The sequence below is a fragment of the Drosophila pseudoobscura genome, chromosome 4 (genome assembly GCF_009870125.1).
Source record: "Drosophila pseudoobscura strain MV-25-SWS-2005 chromosome 4, UCI_Dpse_MV25, whole genome shotgun sequence".
NCBI lineage: Eukaryota > Metazoa > Arthropoda > Insecta > Diptera > Drosophilidae > Drosophila > Drosophila pseudoobscura.
The window spans coordinates 28,355,780-28,369,185 of record NC_046681.1 but is presented as its reverse complement, the minus strand read 5'-3'; the positions used below and the strand labels follow the sequence as shown (position 1 = coordinate 28,369,185).

The 13,406-nt window shown below is 44.5% G+C and overlaps 1 protein-coding gene and 2 long non-coding RNA genes across 4 annotated transcripts in view; 1 reads left to right on the top strand and 2 right to left on the bottom strand.

Annotated features, from left to right (window-relative positions):
• LOC117183208 (uncharacterized) overlaps positions 1–5,267 on the top strand; it is a 135,369-nt gene extending 130,102 nt beyond the window's left edge. The window contains exons 3-4 of the long non-coding RNA XR_001451278.2: positions 4,375–4,879; positions 4,942–5,267. This is a non-coding gene — a long non-coding RNA (uncharacterized lncRNA). The remainder of the gene's footprint in view (positions 1–4,374; positions 4,880–4,941) is intronic.
• LOC26532566 (uncharacterized) lies at positions 4,036–5,092 on the bottom strand. The gene is made up of 4 exons (XR_004469402.1): positions 4,956–5,092; positions 4,350–4,888; positions 4,109–4,280; positions 4,036–4,050 (listed from the first exon to the last, which is right to left on the bottom strand). It is a non-coding gene; the product is annotated as an uncharacterized lncRNA (long non-coding RNA).
• A 3,047-nt stretch (positions 5,268–8,314) lies between the features above and the next one.
• On the bottom strand, positions 8,315–9,665 carry LOC26533476 (transcription initiation factor TFIID subunit 5-like). 2 transcript variants are annotated; one of them, XM_015180927.2, is made up of 2 exons: positions 9,528–9,665; positions 8,315–9,474 (listed from the first exon to the last, which is right to left on the bottom strand). In XM_015180927.2, the coding sequence occupies exons 1-2, from the start codon at positions 9,546–9,548 to the stop codon at positions 8,341–8,343; spliced, it is 1,155 nt and encodes a 384-aa protein (XP_015036413.2). In that variant the 5' UTR covers positions 9,549–9,665; the 3' UTR covers positions 8,315–8,340. The 2 variants fall into 2 exon arrangements, with proteins under 2 accessions (XP_015036413.2, XP_015036414.2); XM_015180928.2 differs by having other exon boundaries at positions 8,315–9,486; positions 9,528–9,657.
• Positions 9,666–13,406: the final 3,741 nt, after the last annotated feature.

Here is a 13,406-nt window from a genome sequence, read left to right as displayed (position 1 = left end):
ATACGTATACCCATACGGGTGCACGGCTGTACGGCTGTAGGGCTGTACGGCTGTAGGGCTGTACGGCTGTTGTTGGCGTCCGGCCGTGTTTAGCGTTTAACATGACAAATGGCCACGCCCTACGGCTTAGCGCTGGTGTTGCCAATGAATAGCAATTTATTCCCATACATATTTAAAACGGCCAACAAAAGCGGCCACCATAAAAGTGGCGGACAAGTTTTCGCAAATGTTTGGGAAAAGCCGGACAGAAGCTGCGTAAATGTTGCATAAAAGAAGAGTTGGAAACGGGCCACAATAAAACATTGAATTTTAGCAGGAATTACCCATATGATTCTTGACTTTTTATGATCATCCATCAGTCAAAGAATTTCGAAGAATGCTTCCTCCTAGAAGAGTAGATTCTTTGGAAAACCTGTATCTTCGGTTCATATACATACATCTCGGATAATCTTGGATAGCCATTGTGCATTCAGTACTTCAAAATACTCCCAGCTTGTCCCTTACCACCGCCCACACTCTCCATTAAACGTAGACATTTCACTCGGGCCCCGACCAGCGTTCTGTTCAACTCCCGGTGACGCATAAATTGCGTGCACAGAACCCACATACTCGTACTCGTATAGCGCATAGACACGCAGCCACGAAGATGACACATTAACAGGCATCCGCACACAATTTTGAGGTTAAGCCCCACACACACTCGCACACAGATACCGGTACTCGTACTCCCCCAAACGCACACACACACACCCCAACGCAGGGAAAGAGGGGGACTGTGGGGTGGATGGCATCATGGTTGGGTGCATACCAAGTTCTGACTAAGCCAGGGCCCCAGCAAGTGGCTTACCCAGCCCTGTTCCTGTTCCTCCTGCTGCTCCTTGGCGGTCCCTCCTTCAAGGCAGTGAAAACTCGTGCGTCTGTGGCACGACCCCGATGCTGAATGCTGAATGCTGATTCTTTGCGTTTGGATCTCTGCTTTTGCTATTTTAGTAGCTGGCTATTAATATTTTACTTTTCCTTCTTTTCGTTTTGTTAACTTGGCCCGTTTGCTTGTTTGTTTGCCGCACTGGCAGTCGCCCTGTCGCCCTGATGCCCTTTTATTGTTGTTGGCCTTTGGAGCCTGAAGATCAACATCCAGAGATGTGGCACATAGTCATCCTTGTCCTTGTGCTCCTTGCCCTTGTCCTTGTCCCATTTGGTGTTGTCGTCATCGCTGCCATTAATACGCTTAACATGGGTAACATGATAAGCCAACAAGTGTGTTTGTCTAGGTTTTGACTTGATTTTGATGTGGTTCGCCATCTCCCCGTCCCCCGTCTCCCAGGCCATTCCAGGGCTTAGCCTTGACTTGGTTTCCCCGAAAGATTACCTTCAGTCGTATCCTTTGCCTCTTACGCCTTTATTTTGGGTAGAAATCGATTTTGCGGCATGTTAATGTTGCCAGATTTTCAATCCCTGAGCTGAAATTAATTGCAGTTCATTAAAAACATTACAAGCCCCCGTCCGACCGCACATGGAAAATCAATTAAAAGCGTCGTCAGATAACAAAACATTTGCACAGCCACCGCAAATCGTGGCCGCAAAAATATAGCACAAAAACATTTCCGAATTCTATTGCCATTCCTCAAACCCCCCGAAAAAGCAGCCACACAAAAACCAAATGGGAAAACCCACTGCTGATCGTGCCAATATTAGCACTTTATTGTGGGTGTAATCACAAAGTCGACTAAGGGATACTTAGCCTCTTTGACTTTGAGAAGGAAATCCATCTGGAAAGTAGAATATAATGTTGATTCAACCAGTAGCCTGAAGCAATCATCATCATAAGTTCTTTCTGCAATGCCCACAAGCCCCATACGGGATACATATACCCCTAATACCTTATAAAACAAACCAAGGACCAACCAAGTAATAAAATATAAATTTACAAAATGCATTTATGTCCCCGACAGATAGTAGAGCAAACCATTTGCACTTGTTTGCCTTTGGGGTAATATACATATTATAAATATATACAAGTGCCAGTATATAAATATATGTATAATCTGTACGGAACACAGGTACAGCGGCTCCATGGAGGAATACTTATATGTAGAGATAATCCCCAGACCCAGACATGCAGACACGGGGTAAACAAGCGACTGAACAGAACCAACACAGCATCGAAGGGACAAAAAACTACGAACAAAGAATGGGACAAATTTGCATTTGATGCGCGTTTTCCTCGGCACACAGACACTGCACACTCGTCCACCCACGCAGACAGACAGACACACAGACAGTCAGTCAGGGGGGAGGGGGAAAGCAGACCTTTGCAGGGCTAAAAAAACAACAACACCGATATACATAAAATATCGAGTTCAGCATGCAGAATTCTCTGAACTGAACTCTTTGTGGAGTACACGCTCACGTGCATCTGAAGTGCATAAAAATTGCATTCGGCCAAGGAAAACAACAAATATGAAAAGCGAGCATGTGTTAAATCTTTAAAAAGTCAGCGCGAGATTAAAATAAAATACATCCCAGAGCTGGGAATATGCAGCGACTGAAATGAATGATGAATAACTTAGCTTGACGGCTTTTAAGAACCGGAAAAGCACTGCCTCGACTTTAACTAAACGTGATCCAAAAAAAAGATCCAAACAGATGCTTACCTCGGTTCCCATCCTGAATCCTCCATGCGGAGGGGAATGCGAATGATTTCCGTATCTCTCCCCTGCCAAGCATCCGCCTGTGAACGGCATTCATCAGCAGATGCAAGGACACCTGAGTTTGACACACTTTCACTTTAAGCCAGTTGTAAAAGCGAGAAATTCACAGGATTAAGAGCCGTAATCCGACGCCTCCTCCAGCCATGCACCACCGCCCATAACCACCATTCCGGGTGGAGCGAACACAGTCCACTTGTGCAACGGAGCGTTTTGGCAGCGACTTAACAACATTTTGCATTCTGCCCCACTGTCATCAGCCGTTGTTGGAGGGATGCCTTTTCCTCTGTTGCAGATGCAACGGCTGCAACGGCTGTCGTTGTTTCCGTTCCCGGCTCTGGGGAGGCACATTTTGCGTAATCTTGTTAGATAATTACCGTGTAGGGGCTCTGTGGTTTCTCCAGCTCTGCTCTGTATGCTGCTCTGTCTCTGTGTGTTTGGCAGTCCAGGTCGGTAGGCCATTTCAATTGCCTTGCCATCCAGCCAACCAGCCATCCACCCAGCCAGTCATCCAAACAGCTGCCAATCCTCTGTAGTACCATAGGCGGTGCACCGCCCCAGTTTTTGGCCCCAACTCGACTGTCTCTGGCAGTGGAGCGATTAGCAGAACGAGCTCCCTTTATGCCCAGACCTATGAAGGTCCTGAAGAACTTACGAGGTCATTCACTGGTGCTTCGCAATAACCAATTATTCCTCAAATGTAAACCAATTCAGGCGCTCATAAAGTTATTTAAATTAAATGCTCGCACAATATAAAAATAATTTTGTTATCTAAAATCCCGGAAATGATTTTCCAGCCGGATATCCATTTCGTAATCAATTTTAAAGCTCGTATACACTACGTATACGTAATATATATGTACGTATGAATGTGCACGTGAACGTAATGAAGCGTCATGAATAATACAGAGCCTGGCGGTAGTCTTCAATTTAAATTCAAATGATTCGACATCAAAAATACTGAAAACCAATTATGAGCAAATGTCAGGAGGTTGCCAATAATCACCATTTTAATGCATGAATTTAGCTAAAAACTAATTTATTTATTGACCGATTGAGTTGCCATTTTCTTTTTCCAAAAACCATTTCCATTATGCAGTGTCCGTGGGTGTTAATTTTCATTCGAAGACCAAGTCCAGCTGCAGCTTTTCAAATGGCCATCAACGGTCTCGTTTCTGCATGCGTTTATTTATGCGAAATGAGCAAAAGAAACACCAGGCCGGGGATGGCTGATGGATTGGGTGGGCAGGAGGAAATGGGCCGACTTTCTGATTGAATGGCGTGCGTTGCGTTTCTGCTCCATCGATTGGAAAACAATTATCACAATTATGATGAGAAAAAACTGTAGAAATACGAGATATTCTGTGAGGGTCACGCACTTAATTTGTTTATTGTTTTACATTTTTTGCTTTCCTTTTTTTTGTATTCTTGGGAAACAGTTTTTGCACCCATTTGCCACTTTTACTTTTCCCGCTACTGGCAATTTACATAATATAAATTTCAATTATCTTTAATGCGCTTAACTTCGGACTATGGCTCTCAAAAAAACGGGTGTTTGCGAATTAAACATTTCTAAATGATTTTTGCATACAATTTATGCGAATTTTTTCATAGTCTTTTCATTTATTCAGTATTCAATACTCATTATTCATTTTCTACTCCACAGGTTTCTTCATATCCGGCATGCTAGTGCGCTCCTGCATGGTCCTGCTCCGGGGCTTCTGAAAATGTTCTATAAAAACCATATGGAAGATATTCTGTGGGACCTGCTTCAAAGGTAGTCACAGACCACAGCAAACCTGGCCAAAAAGGGGCGTACTTACAGCCCAATTCTCGGGCTACTTGATTTGGAAAATTCTTTACAATATGAACGATCTTAGTCGTCCTAGAAAAACACTCCACAAAAATGTAAGTTTCCAGAAAACTTACAATTTTAATGTAAATCTAATAAACGGATCAAAGCGCATTTGAAACAGTATTCCCGATCATCCGTGGGGCCTTATACATCAAAGGGACTGATTTCGGGAATCTTTCACATGGCTCGTGTTCCTACTCCTTACAGATATAGACCATTGGTTGAAAAAGGACGAAATCTGGTGGCCCAACACCGAAGAAGGCCGCTACCAGGCCAAGATGCAGTGCTCGGTGCCTGTTTTTCCTGTCTTTCAAAGGTAATTACCCTGCATAACAGTGGGACAGGCAAGTAAAATATATATCTTTTTCTTATACATAGACTATTGTGCTCACCATCAGATCGACGACATTGAGTAGGTCGACTTCGTCGTACCAGTTAAACATTTCGATCATATAAACGTAACAACAAAGGCACAAGTAGCAGTATAAGAGAAACCACAAAATGATCATATTGAAGACTTCAAATTTTGATGACCTGTATGGCTCTGGACACTAGATAGATATAGATGTTACATATGAGGCATAGAAATAGCGAAATTCCCAGAGTTTTTAGACTTTAAATCTTTAAATTATGATAACCATTCTTTTGAATTTCCCATGCATTCCGGCATTGAATAAATTTCGCCACAAGTACCATTGAGCATATTTCCCATTACCAACAATTATTTCTATACAAATAGAATTTCAATTCAAACATTTCATTCACTCAGAATTAAACAAATTCCTCAAATTAATAAATAAATTCCGTTTAAAGTGCTCCCCGGTTGTAGTCCCCAGTGTTTATTTCATTTGCAATTTCAAATAGTTGACTAAAACTTTTGATTTGCTTACATTTACAATTTTAATAGTTTTTCAATTTTTCATTGAATTTGTATGACTTTCCCAGGGCCTCCGCCCCCGCCTGCGCCTCCCTCACACCCGTCAAACTTTTGACGAGCAGGAAGCAATGGCAGAGAGCTATGTCAGGCTGATGCCAGGCGTTGGATGTTGCCAGAGCCTGGCCGCATAAATATTTTAGTTATTGCACACCAGACTTTGCTGTCACAGTGGAAACCCTTTTATAACCAGCGGCTGAAGGGAACCGCACCCCTCCCATACTTCCATACCCACTACCGACTACCGAAAGGATGGGACAGCAGCAGCAGCTGCATATTTCGAATGGCCTAAGCGGCAAGCTGTTCATCCGGCTGGCGCTGGATTGTTAGCAGCTCCATGGTGTCCGTGTCGCCCTATGCCTAGTTGGCCAAGTTGGCAGCCTGGAACTGCAATGTTGACGCTGCTGTTGCATGGCAGAATAAACGAGGAGAGGTCCTGAAAAAATATATCCTTGATGCGGGCTGGCTGCTACTCCAGTGTCCTCAACATTGTTTTATAAATTGTTGCTGGTGCTGCTTGCCTCCTGTCGGCCTGTCTGCCTCTCTGCCGCACCATATACTCGTATGTATATACTGTATGCCGCATGCTACACGCTGCAGCATGATTGGGGTCTTTGGTATTAATTTGTTGCCTGCACCAAAAGTGCTTAATAAATATTTTAATTAAGAAGAAGCACAGGAAGCCATCGGGTCAAAGCAGGAGCTGCAGCCTAGCTTCGATGCGGCTGGATCAAATTTGAGTGTCATGCAGGTCTTGAGGCTGGGGCTGGGGCCGAGCACCAGCCTGAGCACGAGATGGTGATGGAGTGGCAATATGTGGGCTGACTAATGACACACACGCACCCAAGGGTTACGGGTCGGTCATAAATGCCTTTGATGGATATATGAAATTAAAAATAGCAAAATGAAACTGAAGCAGGGAGGTGGAAGATGGAAGATGAAAAAAGAGCTTCCAAAGAGATTTGTTCTTTAACAATATTTAACAATATGACTTAAAGTTTATTCAAATCTAATATTAAACTCAATCCAACTTTCGTCTTCAAAGTCTGGACTTAGGCAATGATTGAATAACTTTTCAGAGATTAGAAATTGTGATTTAATGAATCAGAATTTGAGTTTTAGTTTTGCCAAACGCTTAAATCTGAGACGAAAGTTTCCGCATGAAGTTGGCCAAAAATGTTCCAAAGTTCAAGTTTAGTCGAAAATTGCATAAACTCATTTGTATAATGCACACGCTTCCCCCTATCAACCGATGCCTGTTCCAGACTCAGACTCAGACCCATAACCAGGACCTGCCTCATAACCATCCCCATTCCCATACCCATATCCTTCTGCAGCTCCAGACTTTAGAGGGCTCCCGCTCATCTGCATATGCAACGGATGGCAGCGCTGAAAACTACGAGTCGAAAATGTGACCTGCCCCACCTCCGTGTCGGTGCTGGATGCGTAGGGGAACCCTACCCCGGGCTGGGATGGCCCAAGAGGAGCTGCTGAAAGCAGTGGCATGGCCTGGCCTTGGGCGACATTTAGCACTCGCCACGTAGTGCGGCCACGCCTTTTCTCTCCGGGCCGGGGCACGGAACACGGCGGAGCTTAACTGTGACACATTTTACACATAATTTTCAACACCTAAATCCGCAAGTTAGTGCCAACCATCAGATTTTGCACACGTTAACACAAACATAAAGCGTTGGATTTTGGATTTTGGATTTCGGGATTGCGGCTGCAGCCAGCTGAGGAGTGCGGGGGGAACGGCAACAGGACCATAAAGGACCAGCTGCTGGACAGGGTTTTGTGCATTTTAAAGTAACCAAGAAGCACTGCCAGCCGGCATGAGGATGAGCCACGGGATTCTACCCCGACAAAGACTGGCAAAAGATACAAAGGAAAGTGGTCCTTACTGGAAAATTAGGTGCTCTGTCCATGGCGGTTACTGTACATCCACTGTATGACCAGACAGAACAGCTAGTAGACACCGTGAGTTGAAGGGCATAAATGCTCAGAATATTGTTCCATAGATTCTTTAGAACCAGAACATGATGACAATAGATACAGTTCCAAAGTTGCTCTTTAGAGAGCATGAAATACATAATGCTTGTCTGTCGTGTAATGTTTCGAAGGACATGTACAGACGGGAGAAGTTATTGCACCGAACACATGTGTTGAAGGTTCAATAACAATGACTTCCTAACAGTTTTTGTAGAGACATCATGTAGATAGACATGACCGTCAGACATCATTATAGATAGCCTTGTATAATATCGCTCAGGCAGTCACTGGAGAGATGGAGATATACCTCCCGCGCGCTCACTTGGGCCTTGTGTGGGACCTTCTTTCTGCCTATTAAAGTTTAAAGACCGACCACACCTTCGGCTTCTACAACAAGCCTGGTCTGGTTTCGGAGACATCGAAGTCTTGAACAGAAGAAGTAAGGAACCGACACCTCGTCTTCCTCGTCCCGACAGCTCCTGCAGAAGTCATTTCCAGTGATTGACAGTCTGGAGTGGTGTGTGCCCGGGATGGCTCTAGTAACTGCAGAGCCAGGCGTTGTACGGAGCCCGAGTTGAGCTCGGTTGAACTTGCTTAGACTGGTGACTATAGTGGCGTTTATCTAGTGACTTACAGATGGTTTGCCATGAGCTCTTGATCGATATGAACTGCTGAATCAGCCGTTCTGGTTTCTAGTAAGCCATTGGTAGTGTCTGCAGCAATAACGAGTCATCTCAGATACTTGGAAACATATAGTGTATGGCTTCTCATTCCACTATGCCTCTCAGGTCGGATAATTCTGTGAAAATAACTTATTTCCTTTAAATATCAATTTACTAACAATAGTTTACAATTTAATTCGCTATCTTTTGATTGAGAAAGGCATTCATTTGGCATTTCCTGTCAATCCAGCTTATCTGTGACCGATTCCGCCAAGGGACATGTGGGATATCTACGCAAACACCCATCAGGATATCGTAGGTGATGAAGCGAATCTTGGCGATGGGTGCCGCCACGTTGACATGCGAGAATACCAGCAGATGCTCATTGCTTAAAGGGCTAACATTGCAGGCCTTCTTCTGGGGCTCAGCCTGCTTGAGACTCTTAAAGTCCCAGATGCTCAGCTGCCGATACTTATCCCCGGCCCCGATCACCAGCAGGTTATTGTCAAGGGAAAAGTCGATCGAGCGTATGGGTCCCAAGTGTTGGCCCAGGGAGCGGATCACCCACTGATATCTAACGTCCCAGACCAGGGTTATGTGGCTGGCGTCACCCGAGGCTAGGTAGAAAGTGCAGTTCGAGAGAGCCAAGACGGTGACAGCCGACTTGTGGCCGCGGAAGACTCGCCACTCGAAACACTGACCAGCATAGTCCCAAATGCGAATGGCGCCGTTGAGGCAACCAACAATACAGTAATACGTGTATGCAGCAGGATGGAGCAGGCAGGCCGTAAGGGGTTCGTTGTTGGCCGCAGAGAACTGGCGGTAGGGCTTGATGCTGTCCATTTTGCTGATTGTCACAATGCCACTGTGCGAAGCGGTGGCAAAAAGGCCATTTGCTGTGAACACCACGCTGCGGATGGGCCACGAGTGGCCGATATAGTTGAACAGGATGCATCGGGAGCTCAGACACCACAGCCGCACGGTGAAGTCCACCGCGCAGCTGACGAAATATTTACATTTTTGACAAAATGCGCCGTCATAGAGTGGCCCTTCCAGCCCCCGCAGCGTGAACTGATCATCCGAGTTGGAGGGATCCATCCCCACCTCGTCCACCTCCGACCCATTCGACCGGGAAACAATCAAATTTAGCTCGAACATGTAGATCACGGAGTCGCTCGTGCCCAGGGCCATCATGCAAAGCCTATCCGAGAAAATCGCTGTGACGACCTGCTCGTTGAGTGCCGCGACTGTGCACAGGAAAATGTTGGCCTTCGGGCTCTCCTTCTGGGCTCCCTCCATTGGTCCGGATGTGGGCCTTTGATTTTGCTTTAAGACGAACTTCATTTTGCGTTTATTTTGTATCTAAACTTGCTACTTACATTGATCTCTGGATGGTTCATTGTTCTGCTATTTTTTTTTTAATATAAAACAGAGGTTTAGGGAATATGCAACGTTCTCTAACACGAATGAATTTAAAAGCATGGCTATCTTCCAAAGCAATTGTTTGAAAGGTAAATGATAGACCCATAGGTTTTTTAAACATTTTATAGTTGGGCTCAGGATATGGGTTTTCACTTAAGAAGTTGATAGATGAAATTTCCTAAATCATTAATTATTTTTAAAAATTTTGTGCCATATTTCCCTACATTTGCACGCAGCCAGACTCCTTCCACGCGTTGCATATGATGATTTATCAGGATGTGGGGACTCCTCCCTCGAAATGTTGTACACATCTGGCTATATGATTTACATATCAAGCCGACCGACCGACCGAGCGACCGAGCGACCGTCAACTCAATTGTTGTTTCTCCTGGAGTTTCTGGACCGTCCATCACGTGACGTTCCCTGTTCGCTGTTTGTTTTAAGCAAAAGTTTCCATGGGCCACAGAAGATGGTGAGGGATGGGATCCAGAGCGGAGATGGAACCCCAGCAACTTGAAGCGGAAATTAATAAAAACAAAAAATGTTGCCGGCACCAGGGCGGCACCAGGGGAGGGAAAAGAAAAACAGGAAAGCATACAAAATCATAAAAAACAAACTGGAAAATTAATATGCAATATTCTGATGCATGTACGTGTGGCATATGTTGCATGTAGTATGTATATGTAAATGTCAGAGGGGGTCCGCAAAAAGAGAATCCGTAATGTTGTTTTATTTAAATTTGTGGCTTATCCTTGGGCTTGTCCTTTGCTGCTGCTCCTGCTCCTCCTCCCCGAACCCGAACCCACCTATAAATAAGGTTTAACTAATGAAATGGTTCCGTGATTTGGCATAAGTTGGCATTTATTATTCGCTGAACAAGAGTTCACTCCTTCGAGACCCCTCCGGCACACTATTTTGCCAATCAATGGCGACCCGGAAGGGAAAGGTCCATGGAACGACGAGTGGCAATAAGAGCACTTTCCCGCCAACTACAAAACTACTTCTTGCACATAAAAAGTGTTTGTACACAGTCCTGAACAGGCTGCCAGATCGAAGCGAATCGCGGAGAGCCTCCCACTTTGAAGCCAATCTTCAAGAGGCCCCCTTTTCGCAGCGAAGCCTCCTCAAAGCCAGTCCACAGCAGCCACCCACGTCGAAGCCATTCCTGAACAGTCTGCTACGTCGAACCAAATCCAATTCAATCCAACCCCTGACCTCAGTCGGGCTGGATCTGGTTGGGTCTGCTCTGGCAGGAAGATAGCAAGGCAGGGCCCAAAGGACTCGGGGCAGGCAACAGTTTGTACAAGTTTTCAATGAGCTTCGGTATATCGGAGGAGCAGTTTGTGGATGCGCAACGGAAATGCATAAACATTCATAAGAATTTCCTTTGAAAACATGTTAAACATAATTTTATGCCCAGGGACGGAAACGGAAGGCAGCGACAGCCAGGAACAGTAACAAGTGAAGTCAATTGAAGTTATTTTTAAATGGAGGAGAAATCTTTGGGGAAAAATAGAGCTTAAGCTTAATATATGAACAATGATAGAGGAGAAAGGGTATACAGAGCTCCCACTTTAAATTAGTTTCAACCGTTTAAAGTTAATTTGTTTTAGTCATTCAACCGCTGAGAATGTCCTTTGTCTCCCACCCGGATAGTCACCAAATGAATGCTCATCCCAGATGGCTTTCCCCTGCCTAATGTCACCATAACTCAATGGGAACCTATTGAATCAGAGCAAATTAACATGCATATATCTGTGCGAGGGCAGTGGCCATGCTCGTGTTGGGCCCACAAGGACACATGTCGCCTGTTGGCGTTGTTTTAGCCCACAAGAACCCAGACCCCTGCGGCAGGATAGATAGACAGACAGACAGACAGGCAGGCAGGCAGGCAGGACTCTTGTGCCGTTTGGCATACAAAATAAGCAGAAACAAATTCGATAACAAATGGTTTGGAATCGAGGCAACAACAACAACCCCCACGCGATATACATAGATATATAATATATTTATATTTGTACAGAAAGAAGGAGAGCCGGAGGAGCGGGAAAAAATTGAAGGACTCTGGCGAATTCAGGAACAAATGACATATTGTCCTGGGTAGCGCAAAAGAGAGTAAGCAATACACTGAAATAAAAACAGTTGTAGTTTTTGGATAATCTTCAATAACTTAAAGAACTCATTTGGCAAGTCAAAAATATGCATTGAAAATTATCAAATATTGATACTCTTTTTTTCTCAGTGTAAGGCCAACATATGGACCCGAGTCTGATGTGAGTTTTTGTTTGCATTTGTATTTGTTTAACGTAAATATAAAATTTATTATCTAGCGAAGCGCATAAATTAGCCAAACAAGGAATCAGAGCCAGAATCAGAGCCAGAACCAGAACCAGAAGCAGAATCAAATTGAGACCAGAAAAGCATGTCCCTCCCACTCTCCAGAAGAGATCAAGTTGCTGATGATAACAAATGAAACCAAATGAGTGGAATGCTGGATATATCGGCGGCAGGCAAAACACGGAGAAGCAGGGACATCTCCGGACAGGAATCATCAATTGTGGATAGTTCAATTTGTGACTTTTCAACTAGATTAATGAACGCACATGGATATGACGGTCTGATTATAGAGACAACTAAATAAGCTACATATAAGCAAATTTGCTAAGAAATATTCGATTTGCTGTGTTAATTAAAGGAATGAAGGAATAAGAAATAATTGAGGAGGTACAAGTTTTCATTATTCTAATAACAGGAAGTTCCCTTCTTATCCCCTCAAAAGTTTGGAAAATGAAGCAGGATAACTCTTTAAGCCCGTTAAGGCAGAACACCTTAAACTTTGCATAAATAAATATCGAATTTCGCAGCACTCATCGAAATCAAAACGGTCCCTCGGGTGCTATCATTATTACATTGTGTTCACACTTAACCGAGAGCGGGCTAATTAGTTGTCTTGTGTTTGACAGAGACAAGTGTTGATTTTCCCAAACTCACATGCACACACACACACACACACAGACACCTCGGCTAATTAACACATTTTCACAGCATTTCTCGACCCTAGACCTGGCTTTACTTTTAGCAAGTATTTTCCCTCCTGTTTTTTTGTGCCTGGCCGCACCGCATGCAACCTGCAGGCAACATGGCTTTCGCCGTGTTTTCGCCATAACTTTTCTGAGCCAGAGTCGCTGCCAAGGCTAAGGACTAGTGTATGCAAAGCCCCCGAAAGCACCCAAAGAGAAAAAAAACTGTGAAAAAACGTGGTAAATTCTGCAACAAAATCCATGCCAACATGACCAGCAGGCAAAAGGCAAACGGCAAAAGGCAGGCAAGGGTAACGAAAAGTTTGGCCAAACCGCCCGAAACTTTTGAAGATTCCCAACTGCAACTCTTCAAATGTGTGTTGAAAGACACACACACACACACACAGACACACATGCAGCCAAGTCGCATCTAAGCCATTGTGCACATCCTGCATATCCTGCCTGTTTACCAAATGAGTTTTGTCCCAGTTTGTTTAATGCCTTGGGCCGCAGAATTTATGATGACAGAAGTACGAGAGGGGGGCCGAGATAGGGTAGAACAGGGAGATGTGCATCTATCCGGAGACTTTCATGGTGTAATGGACAGATAACCGCTGCCTAATTGTTGTGACATTTATACGAAACGATTGGAGCGGTTAGAAGGCGGCAGGAATCAGCAGAAGGCAGCAAAAGTTCCTCTGAGGGCGACCATGAAAGTTACTTGGGCATTTAATCTGTTCTCGATTCATGGAGTTTTACTTTAGTTTGTGGCTTGTGCATAAATTTCGATGACCGAACGGGTTTGAAAAGTTTAAT